This window comes from Sinohyriopsis cumingii, chromosome 6 (genome assembly GCF_028554795.1).
Source record: "Sinohyriopsis cumingii isolate HCF-2022 chromosome 6, ASM2855479v2, whole genome shotgun sequence".
Taxonomy (NCBI): Eukaryota; Metazoa; Mollusca; class Bivalvia; order Unionida; family Unionidae; genus Sinohyriopsis; species Sinohyriopsis cumingii.
The window spans coordinates 159,171,019-159,187,265 of NC_142966.1; the positions used below are offsets into that span (position 1 = coordinate 159,171,019).

Sequence of the window (16,247 nt, forward strand, 5' to 3'; positions counted from 1 at the left end):
ATTCCTCAAAATGTAACAGGCATTTCGATATATTGCCGTTTCATTTCGCAAAAGACTAAATGTTTACATTTTATTAGCATAGATAATTTATTTTACCTATCAAACTAAATCACCTAATCGTGCACGTGCCATATTGCAACCAATATCCTTGATGTCGCGCAGTAACATTCAATACACTGTACGCACATGATGTTACAGACTGTAAGTCAGCTGTACTCTGTACGTTATATCTCTGCTGTTTGATTTCTCTCTTTTTCATGAACCATATTTAAAATCAGACGTATGTATGGAAACGGCACACGATACACACCAAAATTCTGCTAAGTCCCAACTGTTGTTATAAATGTAGGCCTACATTCTATTCACGTGAATAAGAAAGAATACAAACTTTCTAAGGCGGCTATGCTTCAGTTGTCATGTTTGCACGAAGTCGTAATCCGTTTGACTGCTTGAAAATATACTCTTTGCCTTCTAGACAAACAGATGTGATCTTCTTATCGTGCCATGGTGCGTTATGATTGACCGGTGTGATTTATGGGCAGGTTCACATCATCTTCTCAAATGATAATCACTCAATTCTTTCCGAATTTTACAGTGTAACTGTTTCAAAATCTGTTATGTCAAATGTATATAAATAAATGAATAGACGGTAATCTAATATTTATCTAATTTTTACCCTGTATTTTAAGCATTAGACTTTATTTTACCTTTCTCTTTTATTTAATGTGCCTTATATAGATTTTTAACATCTTTACCTGTTATAGTTACCTTTTAGTTGGCAGGACTACATGTTTACATTTGCTTAGATAGATTATCCTCCTAAATTTAAAAAAAATATTTTGCTAGTCTTTACTTGTGCATTTCTATAACTAACCTTATCATGATCACTTTATAGTCAGGATTGTGCCGATGTTCTGATAACTCCAAATAAATATGCACACCATTCGTCCTGCATTGTAAAATATTCAAATGATTCTCAATAATAATTATATTTGACTGTGTATTTACATTTTCCGGTATATATAAATTTTCCTACGTTTAATATGTACCGTATTTAGCGACTGGTAATACTGATAAAAAACATAACACGCTCTCAGTGCTTTTGTTTTCAATATTTTCAAATACAAAAACAGTACACTTCCTTCCTTGATCTTTATATCTGTGTTTGTCTCAAACTTAATTTCAGTTTATGTAGATACATTTAACTTATGTAATCCAAAGTACAAGTAACTGAACTGATATGAATCAAAAGTTATCCATCGTAAATGTACATACCTCGGTGACAGATATATACACCAACTTTTTAGGTGATCAATTTTAAACAGCTGTTATGTCATGGGGCGAAAAAGACGATATACATAGACGGTTCACAATGGTAGATTATTGTTTTTACTGAAGGATGGATTCTGATATTTGGATGAAAGATTTTCTCTGCGAAATCAGAATTTTTCGTGCATGTAAAGAGTTTACACTGATTGAGTATGAACTTAAAAGACCTGAGAAAGTGACAGTTCTATGCGCTGTTATTTAAAACTGAGAATGGATTCTTGTCAATCGACATTGACTAGCCTTATTTATTACCAAGGAATGATTTATTTTGGTTTATAATGCATGTACTATATATTCAGTGAATTTGTACTTGCAGCAATCTGATTAAAATCAGATCTCCACCGTACTGCGTGAAGATCTGATAGCGACCGCTTAGGGGTCATGTTCTTGTGACCTTGCTTTTACCTTAATTGTTAATTTCATCAGCCAATCAGATGAAGTCTTATATATTCGTGTTTGGGAGACTGATCAGTATGGCTGAAAAGCATCATGGTCTGCCAAATGATTTAATTCACTTTCAGATTTTTGAAACCTGTATTTCCATTGGCTAATTCAATGGTCACCAGAGCATGACCAGTAAACGATCGCTGTCAGATCTTCATGCAGGACAGTGGACATCTTATTTGAATCAGATTATGAAGGAAGTCAACGGATGGAATGAACAACGTAAAGTTATAATAGAAGGGTTATCTCACAAAACATCGTGTATTCTGATATTTTATATAAAGTACCCCTATTAGTATCGATATATTTCTTACTTCCGCGATATTCCATGATGTGGAAAATTTACACAACAAAGTTATATATATATATATATATATATATATATATATATATATATATATATATATATATATATATATATATATATATATATATATATTTTAGAGGCACCCTTCCCAAAACTATCAAGTTAAGGGGCCAAGTATTTGGAACTGTTTTCTAGACTCTTAACAAGTTGGTTGTGTTGGGGTTATGTCCAGAAATGTGCAGTAAATCGAGAGCTAGCAGCGGTGACTAGAAGCAATGATACAAAGTAGTACATATTGTGGCAGATGAATGATGGCGGAAATCTGTTTAAGATGGGCCAAACGTGGTTGTAATGCAAATGGAGTCATTTAAGAAACTCGATCAGGGAAATGAATTCTTAGCTTTTCTTTAATCAACGTGCATAGTACAGTTATCGTCGCAATACACTTGAAATATTAATACCAGATGACTACATTTGTTTCTGGCCATGGTGCTGCCTAATTCAGTTTGATCGTAGCTTAATCCATTTCTGTCAATAACATTATATTTACGTGGTAATATAATTTATTGTATAGTTAACTGTTTTGGGTGGAAATCGTCTGAACAAGTGCGAAAATTTCATATATCCGATTGACAAAACGAGGGTCTCAGTTAGTTCCAGTACAGGTCAAGTATTGGCTAGTGAACTTATCAAATTCAACTGTCCTGCTGTTGATAGAAGGGTTTCCTCCTTGTATCAGGATCTAGCACAATCTGATTCAAATTATATGTCAACTGTCTGATGTTAAGATCTGACAGCGACGGCTTATGGGACATGTTCAGGTTAACCAATTTTGGACTCACGGTACTAATTCAACTCCAGTAGTAAACATATGGAAACACTATCATATTCAAAATTCAATAACTTAAAATTTCTGGGTGCTGATGATGAGAACTATAATTCTCCATGCACAACTAACCTTGGTGCAAGCTTATGTGTGGAGAACACCACATGAGCCGCGACATTTTGTTTACCTTCATGTGCATGAAACACATGTTATTGATTCTGCACCAAATGAATCAGGTGCTACTTTCATTACTGAGTACTCCTAAGTCAAGCCTGTAAAAATACTAAAATTGCATCAATAGAATTTTATCTATATATTTTTTTTAAATTACAGATAGGATAAGCTCTCAAAAGATATTTTTACTAAAATTTTAATTTTTATTATTGACCAATTATGGACCACCAAACCCGTAAATACTCTTATTTGTTCACCCATTTCTAGACTGGTTCACAGTTCTTTCGTATAATTAGTACAGTGTGTCCTTTTATTACTATAATCGCTAATATTTCCAGCCAATCAGATGAAGTTTTTTATCTTTGCGTTTTTTAGACTGAGCACCGTGGCTGGAGAGCATCAATGTGTGCCGAAAGATTTTATTCACTTTCAGATTTTTGAAAGCTGCATAACCATTGGCTTATTCAAAGGTCACCTGAACATGGCCCCTAAGCGACTGCTTGTCAGAGCTTCGTGTAGGACTGGATATCTGATTTTAATCAGACTGGATATAGAAATGCTTGTAAATTTCTTCCACCATTTGCACATCTTTTGTTTACTTTTGAAAAGTGTGTGTTTGTACGTGCTTTGTTTACTTCGGTAATGAAAAGTGTGTGTTTGTACGTGCTTTGTTTACTTCGGTAATGGAAAGTGTGTGTTTGTACGTGCTTTGTTTACTTCGGTAATGAAAAGTGTGTGTTTGTACGTGCTTTGTTTACTTCGGTAATGGAAAGTGTGTGTTTGTACGTGCTTTGTTTACTTCGGTAATGGAAAGTGTGTGTTTGTACGTGCTTTGTTTACTTCGGTAATGAAAAGTGTGTGTTTGTACGTGCTTTGTTTACTTCGGTAATGGAAAGTGTGTGTTTGTACGTGCTTTGTTTACTTCGGTAATGAAAAGTGTGTGTTTGTACGTGCTTTGTTTACTTCGGTAATGAAAAGTGTGTGTTTGTACGTGCTTTGTTTACTTCGGTAATGAAAAGTGTGTGTTTGTACGTGCTTTGTTTACTTCGGTAATGGAAAGTGTGTGTTTGTACGTGCTTTGTTTATTTTTGCACAGTATAATTTCGCGGAAAAAAATGTCGAGAGAGCACCAAAGCATTATTGTCTATGGTTTGATGATTATCCATCATCTATCAAAGGCTTCCGTTTACCGAAAGCTTGGAATGATAGCTGCTCTTGATAAATCCAGTCAAGGGTTCCGTTGATTCATAATTCGTGGAAAGAACCTTCACAGTTTTAGGAAACATATTATTGCATTCAAAGAGTTCATCCCAGATAAGTTAATCTTCATCTTCCCAATGTAAACAGTGACATCATCAATTTTTAATTAAAAACAGACATTTATTTTAATTAATAACTGCCATTAATTCGGGAAAGTAATAAGTGAATAAGTCGTACATGTTTCTTTGTGGAGTTTCTTTGAATACATTTAAGTACTACTGATTAAGTCATGAATGTATTTCACAGCCACTGAACTGAATTAAACACATTGTCTTCATATTCACCTTCAGGACCGGCATTCAAAGGGTTTATTCGTTATATTTTCATTCATTTTATCGGGATTGTCAAAAAATTTCGCGAAATATTATTCATTGAAACGTTATAGCCATAAGAATGCGTTAAAATCACTCCAATGGACGGGAACCTAAAATTTGACTTGAAATGTATAAAAGTACTTCTGAGGCAGTATGTGTGAATTCCATCCCTATCTTTTGTGTTCTGTTTGGCAATATTGATGGATAACGATCCGTATCCTTCATTATTGTATGCTGCAAATTTATAAAAATTCCTTGGATGAATTTTGAATTAAGAAGCGTACTACCTTGAATTTTATACTGATGACTGAACTATCACCAAACTGCAGCGAGGACTTGGTTTAACTTGGTGTATATAGTGACCATCATGTTTAACTTCAGTTTTCCATCTACCGAAGTGTTATTAAAATACCCAAACACACAGAAAATACTGTCATAATTTGAGTATAGGTGCCCCCTCCCCCCGCATCAGAGGCGTAGCTATGATATTTTGCGCCCGGGGACGAACTATAAAATTGGCGCCCCAGCCCCCTCCCCGTTTAATCACATTTTTGAATATTACCCTTGTTTACTTATTATAATGTAACGTTGTAAGCCTCATTTTGGCGCCCCTGTACCTTGGCGCCCGGGGACATATGTACCCTCCTGCCCCCCCCCCCCCAGCTACGCCTCTGCCCCGCATGAAACAATATATATATATATATATATATATATATATATATATATATATATATATATGCGCGAGGTCTGAGGGTTGATGTGTATGTGAGTCCTTACCTTCATTCACTATGATCCTCCCTTGATGCAAAATCTTCTTAAATGATGCATATGCTTCAAATAATCTTACATTACATACAACTATCGAATTAATATTTTAATGTACATTTTAATTTTGAATAACGTAGACTTGTTCCCATCATCTGAGCTGAGCGTTTGATGTATTAAGATTGCATTGGAAATCATAACACATGTACAGTCCCTTGCGTTCCTGCATCCTGTGCTCGACGCTGTTGTGAGATAATTCAGAATCGTCAAATCGGTCAATTGGTTGATACGTACTAACTGCTGAGCCCACTATGGAATCAATGAATTTCCATATAAAGGACCGCTGTCGAGTTGTATCTAAAATCCGCACCATTTCCAAAGGAGGAAAAATAAAGTGCGTACCTACACATGGGCCTTTCCAAGTGCACCACGATAAGATCCGTGTTCTGTTATTAAATTACCCGTGGTCCTCGTGTGACATCTTTCCGATTACAGAATACACAAAGGCGGGAATAACCTCATTAAGATTAGAACGGCTAGTTTATAAACCACACCATAGCTGCACAATATAATCTGGCTGGGAACAGGTTGTATATACCGATACGAAGTTGCAAAGGAACAACAGTTGCAACTTAGTCAAAGTATATGAATGTCGTCTGCTTCACATAATGCGACACAAAGATTAAAAGTGGGAGTAGAGCACGTGATGCAGGATTATCGACACCAATCTGCATGAAAATAATGAGAGTACGATGACGAATAGATTGTGGTACTGTAAGTAATTTTGTATAATTATTTTTATTATCTACCTATCTTATCTACTATCTTTTTGTAATGGCTATGTTATTCATATGCCAAAGTCAATATAGTAGTTAGTAATGTTTCTTAGCCGCCTTCATAATGCCTGCCCGGGTGCCCCCCCCCCCCAGTATACCATGGCTAAGCTTTCCACGTCTGCATGTTTATGCCCGTTCACAATCATATCCACAAAAATTAAATTAATTTAAACGTGTTTATGTATTCATTTTCAGACGATCATCACAGTTAATATTATGTTTTACTCAAGAAAATATTGGAAAATTATTTTAGTATGAATGTGAAGACATTCTACACATGACAAAACTGGGGCACAGTATTCACAATTTCATTTAACGGCCTTCTCAAAGTACAGGGTTAAAGCCCGAGTAAATTAGTGAAGACTAAATGTCATAGCACATCAAAGTTAGGCACAAATATTTATGTGACGCAAGTACATGCACCACTGGATGCATGCAAAGCCATCACTTGTTATGCTTTTTTTTTTTATTTATATAACTTAATGAGAAATATTTGTTCATATTTTGCTGCTGTTTTTTTACTTTTTGAATAGTATTATAAAAAGTACTATCAGATTAACACATGTACCTACCTCGTACATAATAGAATAGTTTACACTGGTAAAGGTTACGGTTTATTTTATGATCTCACTAACATACCATTATCAACGGTCTGTTGATAAATAGTTGTGTAGCATGATGACAGATATCCAGGGTAAAGTCTGTTATTTGCTTAATATTACACTGCCCGATAAGAAACGTCAACGGTCTGTTGATATAGATAGTTGTGTAGCATGATGACAGATATCCAGGGTATAGTCTGTTATTTGCTTAATATTACACTGCCCGATAAGAAAAGTTTTAAATATGAACTTCACATATAATCGTTATGTGCATCAAAGGACTTACTATAGCAAGCTTCATTCTAGAACAGACCTGGGCAACTTCCTCAGGGTGTGGGCCGGACAAGTGATTTTTTTAAAGTTACATATGATCAGGTCCGGCCCTCGGGCAAGACGTACGAGGCAACCGCCTTGGGTCTCACGATTTCAGGAAATCAACTCCGCAATGCAAATTTTTTGCCTGGGGCCCCGCTCATCGCTTGCTGTCTTGGGGCCCCGCATGCTGCCTTGGGCCCTGCACATCCTAGGGCCGGACCTGCCCGTGATGGAAATTAACGGATAAAACCAGGTCACGGACCCTAGTTTGCCTACCCATGTTATAGTTTGTGCAAAGTAGCGTAGTAACCTGCCCAAGCAACCCCTGAAACTCCCGGGGGTGGGGTGAGACCTGATTAACATTATATAACCTTTTTTATTAATTGGGGAATGGGCATAATTAAGTTGGGTGAGGGGAAAGCAGGATTTCTGACTGTGCAGGTGAATCGTAAAATGGTAACATATTTATTAGGGTCACATTTCTCCGTGTTATTAAATCAGTCGGTTGTTGAATGGGAATTATAATTTATTCAAACTGGGATACGACACGATTATTGAAAGAGGAATTAAAAATGTACTTAATTCAATCTCTGCTCATGTTCTCGAATTCAGTGTATAGAACTGTGCTCTTTCTCCTTTTCATCTAATTTTCATTAGGCTAGAAATTCAATTAAACTACATATTTGGGTGTAAAAATTCATGTTCAGGGAAATATCTTGCTTAAGGAACTAAGGCCCGCGTACATGTTTGCACAGACATAACCAACTGCAATCCTTTCTTAGAGGGGTTTAGCAACGTGCTGTGTATCGTCTCGTGAACTGCGGGCAAGCGTCTCATGCAGTGAGAATACTAAATAGGAAGAAATGTATAACAAAATTATGATACATGATATACATATCAACTTTCCTTCCTATGGTATGGTAAGATGGTGGATTATAATATAACAAATGGTTGTTGTTTTGTTGTTGTAGGGTTTAACGTCATTTTTCAGAACAAGATAGGCTATGCATGGCGGCCAGTATAAATGGTGGAGGAAGAACCCGAAAAAACACCCGGAAAGAACCACTGACCCACGAGAAGATACTGGCAAACTTTCTCACATACCCACATTGGCCGAACCCTAGACTCGAACCCATACAGACAGAGGTGAGATGGCAATGATCCGTAACGGTGAGCGCTTTAAACCACTCAGCCACTCGGGCCAATACATAAATACAAAAATGTTTAGATATTATGGCATAATCTATATAAAATCATCCCAAGGCAAGTATAATTATAAACATTACAGCCGATCAGTATTTTTAGAGTTTTCACGCCCAACAATGAATGAAGTACCCATGCGCACTTTCGTAGCTCTCTGTATACTCAGTCCAGAAAGTGCTCATCATGAAAGCCTTTCCTGGGTCATACTTTATCCATGCGTATGCATTTCCCCAACATTTCTGTTACTTTCGTACTATCATCTCTTGGTCATATCTGCGATCGCGCCCTCTCTGGTCATTGTCTAATTTATACTGTTTCTGTGGTGGCTGCGCACCTTGCAGAACCTTCCAAATAATTATAGTTGTCACCGCACAGTGCCTCAACAGTTATCAACAACGATATAAATATAAAATACATTGTTCGATATAATTCTAGATTGTTGGTCCTTGACTCGGCAAACGCGACCGTTTGTTATTATCCGTAATGAAATAAGTGCATGGGGCCAGTGCACCAGGCTTGTTCCGCATATGCGAAGACTTTTTTGATGACAATCACACAGTTAACTTAATGAGTTAATCAGTTCTTTTAGCACTTCATTTGTATATTCGCTAGCGAAGGTTCCGATGTGTTAACCCAATCTACACATTGGCGGATCGAGCAGATATTTTAGTGCTTTGCCCTAGCGACATCTATTGGATTTCACCAATCACCTCTCTTAGTATGTAAAGCCAACTAACCAATAGCGTGTAACAGCGATGCATTGTACATCCGCCGAAAATGGTGGAGACAATTGACTTCAAAAGGATAATTTGCAAGTTTAACATCGAATGCGTGACTACGTACCAGAGAGATGCCATTACAGGGGTATTCGAGTGAAATGTATTTTGTACAAACATGGACCGGCAGTGGAAAATGGCTTATTTGTGAGTCCATTCTCGTTTTTGCTCTCCTTGTCTCGATCATGTAGGAAGCGTTCAAATTTTAAATATTTATTTTTGATTGGATTCGCCGCATCGAATGAATTCGCAGACCCTAAGTACAGAAATATATGCTCGATTTGCCAGAGTGTAGCAGATAGCATTAACATATTGGAACTTTGGCTAGCTAAGATGATCCATTTGCTCCGCGAGTAGTTATTGGACCTCGTCAAATGCGGGTTGTTGGTAGTCACTGAGTTAACACAATAAACAGATCAATCCGTGGAATATTATATAGAAATATAAACAGTGCAGTTTGTATATATTTACTAATCTATCACTTTATTGCAAAAAATAAAACGAAAACTTTAAAATTTGTTCTCATTTATTATTGTAAACTCGGTCACAAGTAAATAGTGAAGGGAGAAATTTCGAGTTGTAAATATCGTTTCACAGATACTTATCGCAGCGAATGGCCTAAGCCCACAATTAAATTTCTTATATATACATTTGTTTGTAGGTGCGGAACTTTCCACTGTGTCCAGCTTGTAATAAATCATATGTTGATCTAAAGTATTTTCAAAGGTGAACTCACGGCTAATTTCTTGTCATTGGTTAACTCGGGGCCGAATTAAGGTCCTTATAAGCCCTAGGCACTTTTTAATAACACGATTGACATTGACGTGACTCTGCCTATTTGTTTATACACATTTCAGCAACATGGTGCTCGTAGGCCCACTGAACAGTGCCTAATGCGCCTACTGTACCTATTGAATGATACGGTCCTGGTTAGGCTGTCATTCTTTTGCGACACTGGACCAGTGTAAAGAAAACAACGTGCAATGGGTCACAGTTTGCACTTCTAGATCAGCCCCGATGCCTCATTATTCATTGTACACAGTCGCTAACATACATTCAGAAATCCACACCATAACGATCATATTCCAGAAACTAAGCAATTACCTTAAATCAGTACCCAAAATGCCAAACGTAACTTCAGTATCACCACCAAAATGAGAGAGGAAAATAGTCTAAAAATAGACGAAAAGCAACATTGTTTACTGAACCGAAAGTAATAATTTTGACGGAAGTCTGATCATGATGCGGTCCTACCCATGGCAAAGCGATCTAGATTTTGAAATGGAGTCTGCTTAATTTGTGTCATGTCGGATTTACAATTCATTTTCTTTTCTGGATTACTTTTTATCTATCGTCCTTACAGTCATGCTACAATAGCGGATGGATGACTAGCATTTAGGACACACGGTACTAATTATATGGAAAAATGGCAACCAGCCTGGAAATGGGTGAACATAAAATAGAGTATATATGGGTTTGGCTGGCCAGGATTGGTTAATAATGTAATAATGTAAGTTTTGTTTTAGGATAAAGAATCTTTTGAGAGCTTATCCTAGTTTTAAGTCAGAGAAAAAAAAATAGAGACATTGTTTAATTGATGGAATTTCAGTCCTTTAACAGTCTTCAGTTTGGACCACTCATTACTAAAACTAGCACTTGCATGACTCTTTGGTGCGGAATTGAAAGCACATGTTTCAAACACATGCAGGTCCAAAAAATGCCGCGGCTCATATCCGTTTCTCTACCCAGTAGTTGACATCCAAGTTTCATCTATACTGATAAATATAGGTTTGATCATAAGCACTCTGAAATTTTAAGTTATTGAATTTTTAACATCATGGTTTGCATAGGTTTACCATGGGGACTGAATTAGTACCGTGAGTCCTTCATTTTAGCATGCAATATATGATTCCTACAAATATTCTGAATGGCATCGAAATTAATTGAAATTTTTAAATTGAACCCCTACCTACTTAGAGATTGCGTTGCCAACATTGCCTATATATATATATATATATATATATATATATATATATATATATATATATATATATATATACGTGATATCCCAGTCCATCTACTGAGGTCGAATTTTAACGGCCTGAATATCAGTTTTCTTTGGTACATGTGACACGAGACATTGTTTAACTTGTATGCAGTGCCAGATTTAGGCGTAGGCTAAACAAGCTACAGCTTAGGACCTCACAAGTCTGAACTCACAGTCTGAAGGGGCCTCTTAACTTTATTTTATACTACACAGGGCCTCTACAGATTCCCATAGCTTAGGACCTCGCTTTGTCTAAATCCGGCACTGCTTGTATGATAGCAACTGACGGTAATTATCACTCCTCAAAGAGATTAGTGACAGTTGGCCAGTTGGGGTTTAGTTACTACCATGGGTTATCGTTAGTAACAGGCCCTGATTTAATATTCACATAATAAAGAGTTTAATGTTAAATACTTATTACATTTTCATGTTTCAGGATTGGTCGAACACGATGTATAGCTAAATTGCTTGGTAATTCTTCAACTTATTCTATTAATGCTGACTTCCATGAATGTATACGTCTCATATTGACATGTTCACATCAGAGATTTATAATGTGTTTTCATTATGTGGACCGCTCCGATGGCTTAAGTGGTTAGAGCGTCCACCTCGGATGCGGGAGGTCGCGGGTTCCAGCCTAGGACAAGTCATACCAATGACATAAAATTTTACTAGCAGCTGCCACGCATGGCGTTCAGCATTAAGAGATTAGTGTTAGGACTGGTCGGCCTGGTGTCAGGATAATGTGACCGGGGGGGGTGGATGATGCTACATGTATGCAGCATGATGTCCCATTGCTAGACGTCACTATAAACATCCACACTGCAGACATTGTAACCGATCCGGTGGCATAGTGGTTAGAGTGTCCGCATCGGATGCAGGAGGTCGTGGGTTCGATCCCCGGCCGAGTCATACCAAAGACTTACAAAAATGGTACTAACAGCTACCTCGCTTGGCGCTCAGTAGTAATAGGTTAGTGTTAGGACTGGTCGGTCTGTTGTCAGGATAATGTGACTGAGTGGGACATCATGCTACATGTCTGCGGCATGATGCCCCAGTGCTAGACATCACTATAAACTGCCACATTGCAGACATAGTAGCGATATTACTGATTTTTTTTAAAGCTACATTAAAAATCCAAATCATACACACACACGCGCAGACATTGTGGCGATATGAGTGCAGAAGTGTTGAAGTTACGTTAAAAATCAAAATCACACACACACACTCTTCATTAAGTGACGCAGCATTGATTGGACCTGCAGCGACATGTCAGACTGTATTTATCACTCCACAGTGTTACGTGAAGTCTATATTCGTTCTATTACCGTAGAGACTGTATCATCATGCTCGGAACTCGGGCTCTACAAGTCAATCTTCTGAGATAACACCATTATCTTAAATTGTTGTAATATTAAATAATAAACAGGAAGAAAATCCCGTTTCCTGTCTAATTTGAACTAAATCCAATCAATGCAAACTGCTTTATTAGCATTCGCAAGTATAGGTAGGCGTCATTGATGTTGAATCGGCGCCTCGCTCTATGTAACATATCTATATATATATATATATATATATATATATATATATATATATATATATATATATATATATATATATATATATGGGTGATTTTATGGATGTGTGCATGCGTGTGTTAAAAAGTTATGTTTGTGTTCTCGATTTACTGAATGCATGTCATGAGGTTGTCAAAGGGTGGAAATATTAACACTTACTAAACCTTTGCTTGGAATATTTCTCTTCTAGAGCCTCATTAAAAAAATGGCATGCCTACCCTGTATTCCCATTTCTGAATCATAATACAGTCACTCGCTGCATATTGCCGCCAAAATAGTTCATAAACGCCTATTACAACAGAACATAATCATGGCGCTGGATTTTTCAGTAATTCTAGTTCTTGATAGAATATTCGTCAAAAACCTGTTCCTAAGCTGAAACGCCGTTCTTAAAGAGAAACTTTACTTCAAATACACGTATCACCAACTAGAATTTCAATAGTTTGACGGAAAATACATCTTCATTCGGAAAGGTAGGCTTTTTTCCTAAATGATAAACAGTCGACTTGTTCAAACCTCCAAGGAATTTTTAAAGTCAGTAGCTAAATAACTTATTAATTGCAAACAATGCAAAACTTATTTCTACATTTGGATGCCTAAATCGTATCTTCGCTAACCAAAAGTGGGTCGTTTCACATTGACCTTTGACATATGTAGCCGGACGAAACAGTATCTTCTGCTTTGCTGTCTGATTTATGCAGCTGAAATAAACTGATCCAGTCAGATCCCTTGTTACATTTTCCATGGGAGATAGTTAGGAATGGTCACATTTGGAACGAAATCTGTCTTTTCCGTTAAATCGAAATGGAGGCCATCAGACTACGCTGTTATTTTCTTTTCATGACCTGAAGGAACTGGCCGAGCGATGTTCTGATTGGAATAGTCAAAGCGGACACCTTAAACAACGACATAAGTCGCGCTAAAGTGTTCAAATTTAAACATTTAACACACGTATTATTTTCGAGTCAGTGGATATGAACATCACGGAAGTCGACTTACTGAATACCAGACAGGTCACGTAACGAGCTCTTTCATTGGTGAATTAGTTTCACCTTGCTATGGACAGTAATTCTTCCTCGAAGGAACTTGTTTAGGTGGCAGGAGACAGTTTCGTAAATTGGCCCCTGGCAAATTTCTTGACTTAATTATATCGTGTGACTTTTAGAGCTATTATTGTTTAATAATGATTGATATGGATATATTCGTGAATCGGGTGATTCAGCCTTGTGTCGTTCTTGAAAACGATGTGAGGCATGTGCATCTCCAATAGTCATTTCACATTATGTAGCCAGTCAAATACCAATAAACGGCTATGAAGCAGAGCTAGCCACCCATAGCAGTAAACATATGGGTTCAATGCAAGTAGAATATCTATAAAATTAACTGCGTGGATGAAAACGATTTTGAATTGCATCAAGCTATTAAATACACAATGCTTTTCAAAACTGCCATCCAGCTAAAGGGATTGCGTTTGCACTGTGAGCATCACGTCAGTCAAAATTGGCCTTCGGACGTAAAAAATGCATGTTTAACTTTGGGGTTCGGGTACATAAACTTTCTGTTCTACGAACTTCCATCGACTTGTCAGGTTATATGAATGATATTTTTGTTTTGCTTTATTTCTATTAAAACAGATGGACCTTTTTAAACCTCACTCGTGTATTTTTTTTTAAATGAATTTTTATATTAGGCAGGTGTATACTGCAATCACAGTTGTGCATAAAAACTGTCCCTTGCACCCTTAAAATAATGTACCCTAGTTGAACATGCCAAGAGTCGACATGGAAGACAGTGGTTCGACGACCCCTGGCCAGTGATCGGAGAAGACCTGTTGTTAACTGTTTTACTTAGACTTCCTATTGTTATATTCCTGTGTCTTGTACGCTTTCTGGCATGAATCGTTTCAAGCAGGAGAATACCAAACCATCACATAATTTTGATTATACAACACAGTTTTTATCATGATGTTATCTGTAAATCCCCCAAATAGTTAACATATAATTGCTTTTTCCTATTAATGCTGCACATTCTTAATAGTTTCTCTTACGACTTTTATCGTACACATGCTACTCGAAATAGAAATACTGATATGCAGATTTAAACGAGAGACTGATATGCAGAGTAAATAGAAAGACTGATATGCAGAATAAATAGAAAGACTGGTATGCACAGTAAATAGAAAGACTGATATGCAGAATAAATAGAAAGACTGGTATGCACAGTAAATAGAAAGACTGATATGCATAGTAAATAGAAAGACTGGTATGCACAGTAAATAGAAAGACTGATATGCATAGTAAATAGACTGGTGTGAAGAGTAAATAGAAAGACTGGTGTGAAGAATAAATCGAAAGACTGGTGTGAATAAGAAATAGAAAGACTGGTGTGAAATGTATATATAAAGACTTGTGTGAAGAGCAAATAGAAAGAACGATATGCATAGTAAATAGAAAGACTGGTATGTACAGTAAATAGAAAGACTGGCATGCACAGTAAATAGAAAGACTGATATGCATAGTAAATAGAAAGACTGGTATGAAGAATAAATAGAAAGACTGGTGTGAAGAGTAAATAGAAAGACTGGTGTGAAGAGTAAATATAAAGACTTGTGTGAAGACTAATAGAAAGAACGATATGCAGAGTAAATAGAATGGTATGCACAGTAAATAAAAAGACTGGTATGCACAGTAAATAGAAAGACTGATATGCACAATAAATAGACAGTGTTACGGGGTACAAAAGTCGCAAACAATAACATCCAACACAAAGTATATTTCCAGCCAATTCTTAATGTTCACCCAAGCTAGGGCTCAAGACGACTGCTCTTTACAGAGAACAATTCTTTAGTTTTACACCAGGGCAATAGTTTATCAAAACAACAGTGATGACAAATGCAGACTCCATCTCCTATGGGTCAGAATCGTTATCAGTATCAGATGTGAACTAGGTAGAATTTGTTTCTAACATTACCATATCTGACCGCTTAAAATCCTTTAAACTAAAACTACCAAGTACACCACTGTCTCTTGTCTTAATGATAATCAATATTTATACAATAAATTGGAGGGAAATGTTAAGCATTAATATGACGGCAACACCTTCTCCCTTAAGAGAAAACTAGTTTTCGAACAAAATTATAAAGGATGGATAGGCAAGATCGAAGGGTTAATATTTGGCTGTATACAGTTCTATGCAGTTACCTTACTTCAAGAAATTTAAAAGTTCTAGCATTTCCCTGGCAATTAGAGTTCTATCAAATAGCATACAGTGCAAGCATTCAATGAGTCTCTAAATATTTCCATATTCCGATTACAACATTTAGCACATCTAAAACAAACATTTTGGATTCACTTAATATCAAACTGATCTGCATTACGAAAGTACTTCATTAATACACAAGCTATAATACACTTCATCATATGGATCTTAATTCAGATAAGTCCACCAAGAATGAACACTAAAACACGTAGTC

General features: G+C 36.7%; 1 protein-coding gene and 1 long non-coding RNA gene across 4 annotated transcripts in view; one reads left to right on the forward strand and one right to left on the reverse strand.

The window, feature by feature from the left end:
- The window catches only part of LOC149798378 (uncharacterized), a 59,720-nt gene extending 53,871 nt beyond the window's left edge, over window positions 1-5,849 (reverse strand). The window contains exon 1 of the long non-coding RNA XR_016422003.1: window positions 5,432-5,849. This is a non-coding gene — a long non-coding RNA (uncharacterized LOC149798378). The remainder of the gene's footprint in view (window positions 1-5,431) is intronic.
- Window positions 1-16,247, forward strand: part of LOC149798377 (proteolipid protein DM beta-like) — a 220,189-nt gene that overhangs the window by 83,311 nt on the left and 120,631 nt on the right. Inside the window, exon 1 of one of the 3 annotated variants that reach the window (XM_089963552.1) lies at window positions 6,034-6,193. The exons of the other annotated variants lie outside the window; for them this stretch is intronic. Coding sequence (XP_089819678.1) covers window positions 6,172-6,193 — 22 coding nt within the window. The 5' untranslated portion in view covers window positions 6,034-6,171. Of the gene's footprint in view, window positions 1-6,033; window positions 6,194-16,247 lie in introns of those variants that run through there. 3 annotated transcript variants of the gene reach the window in all.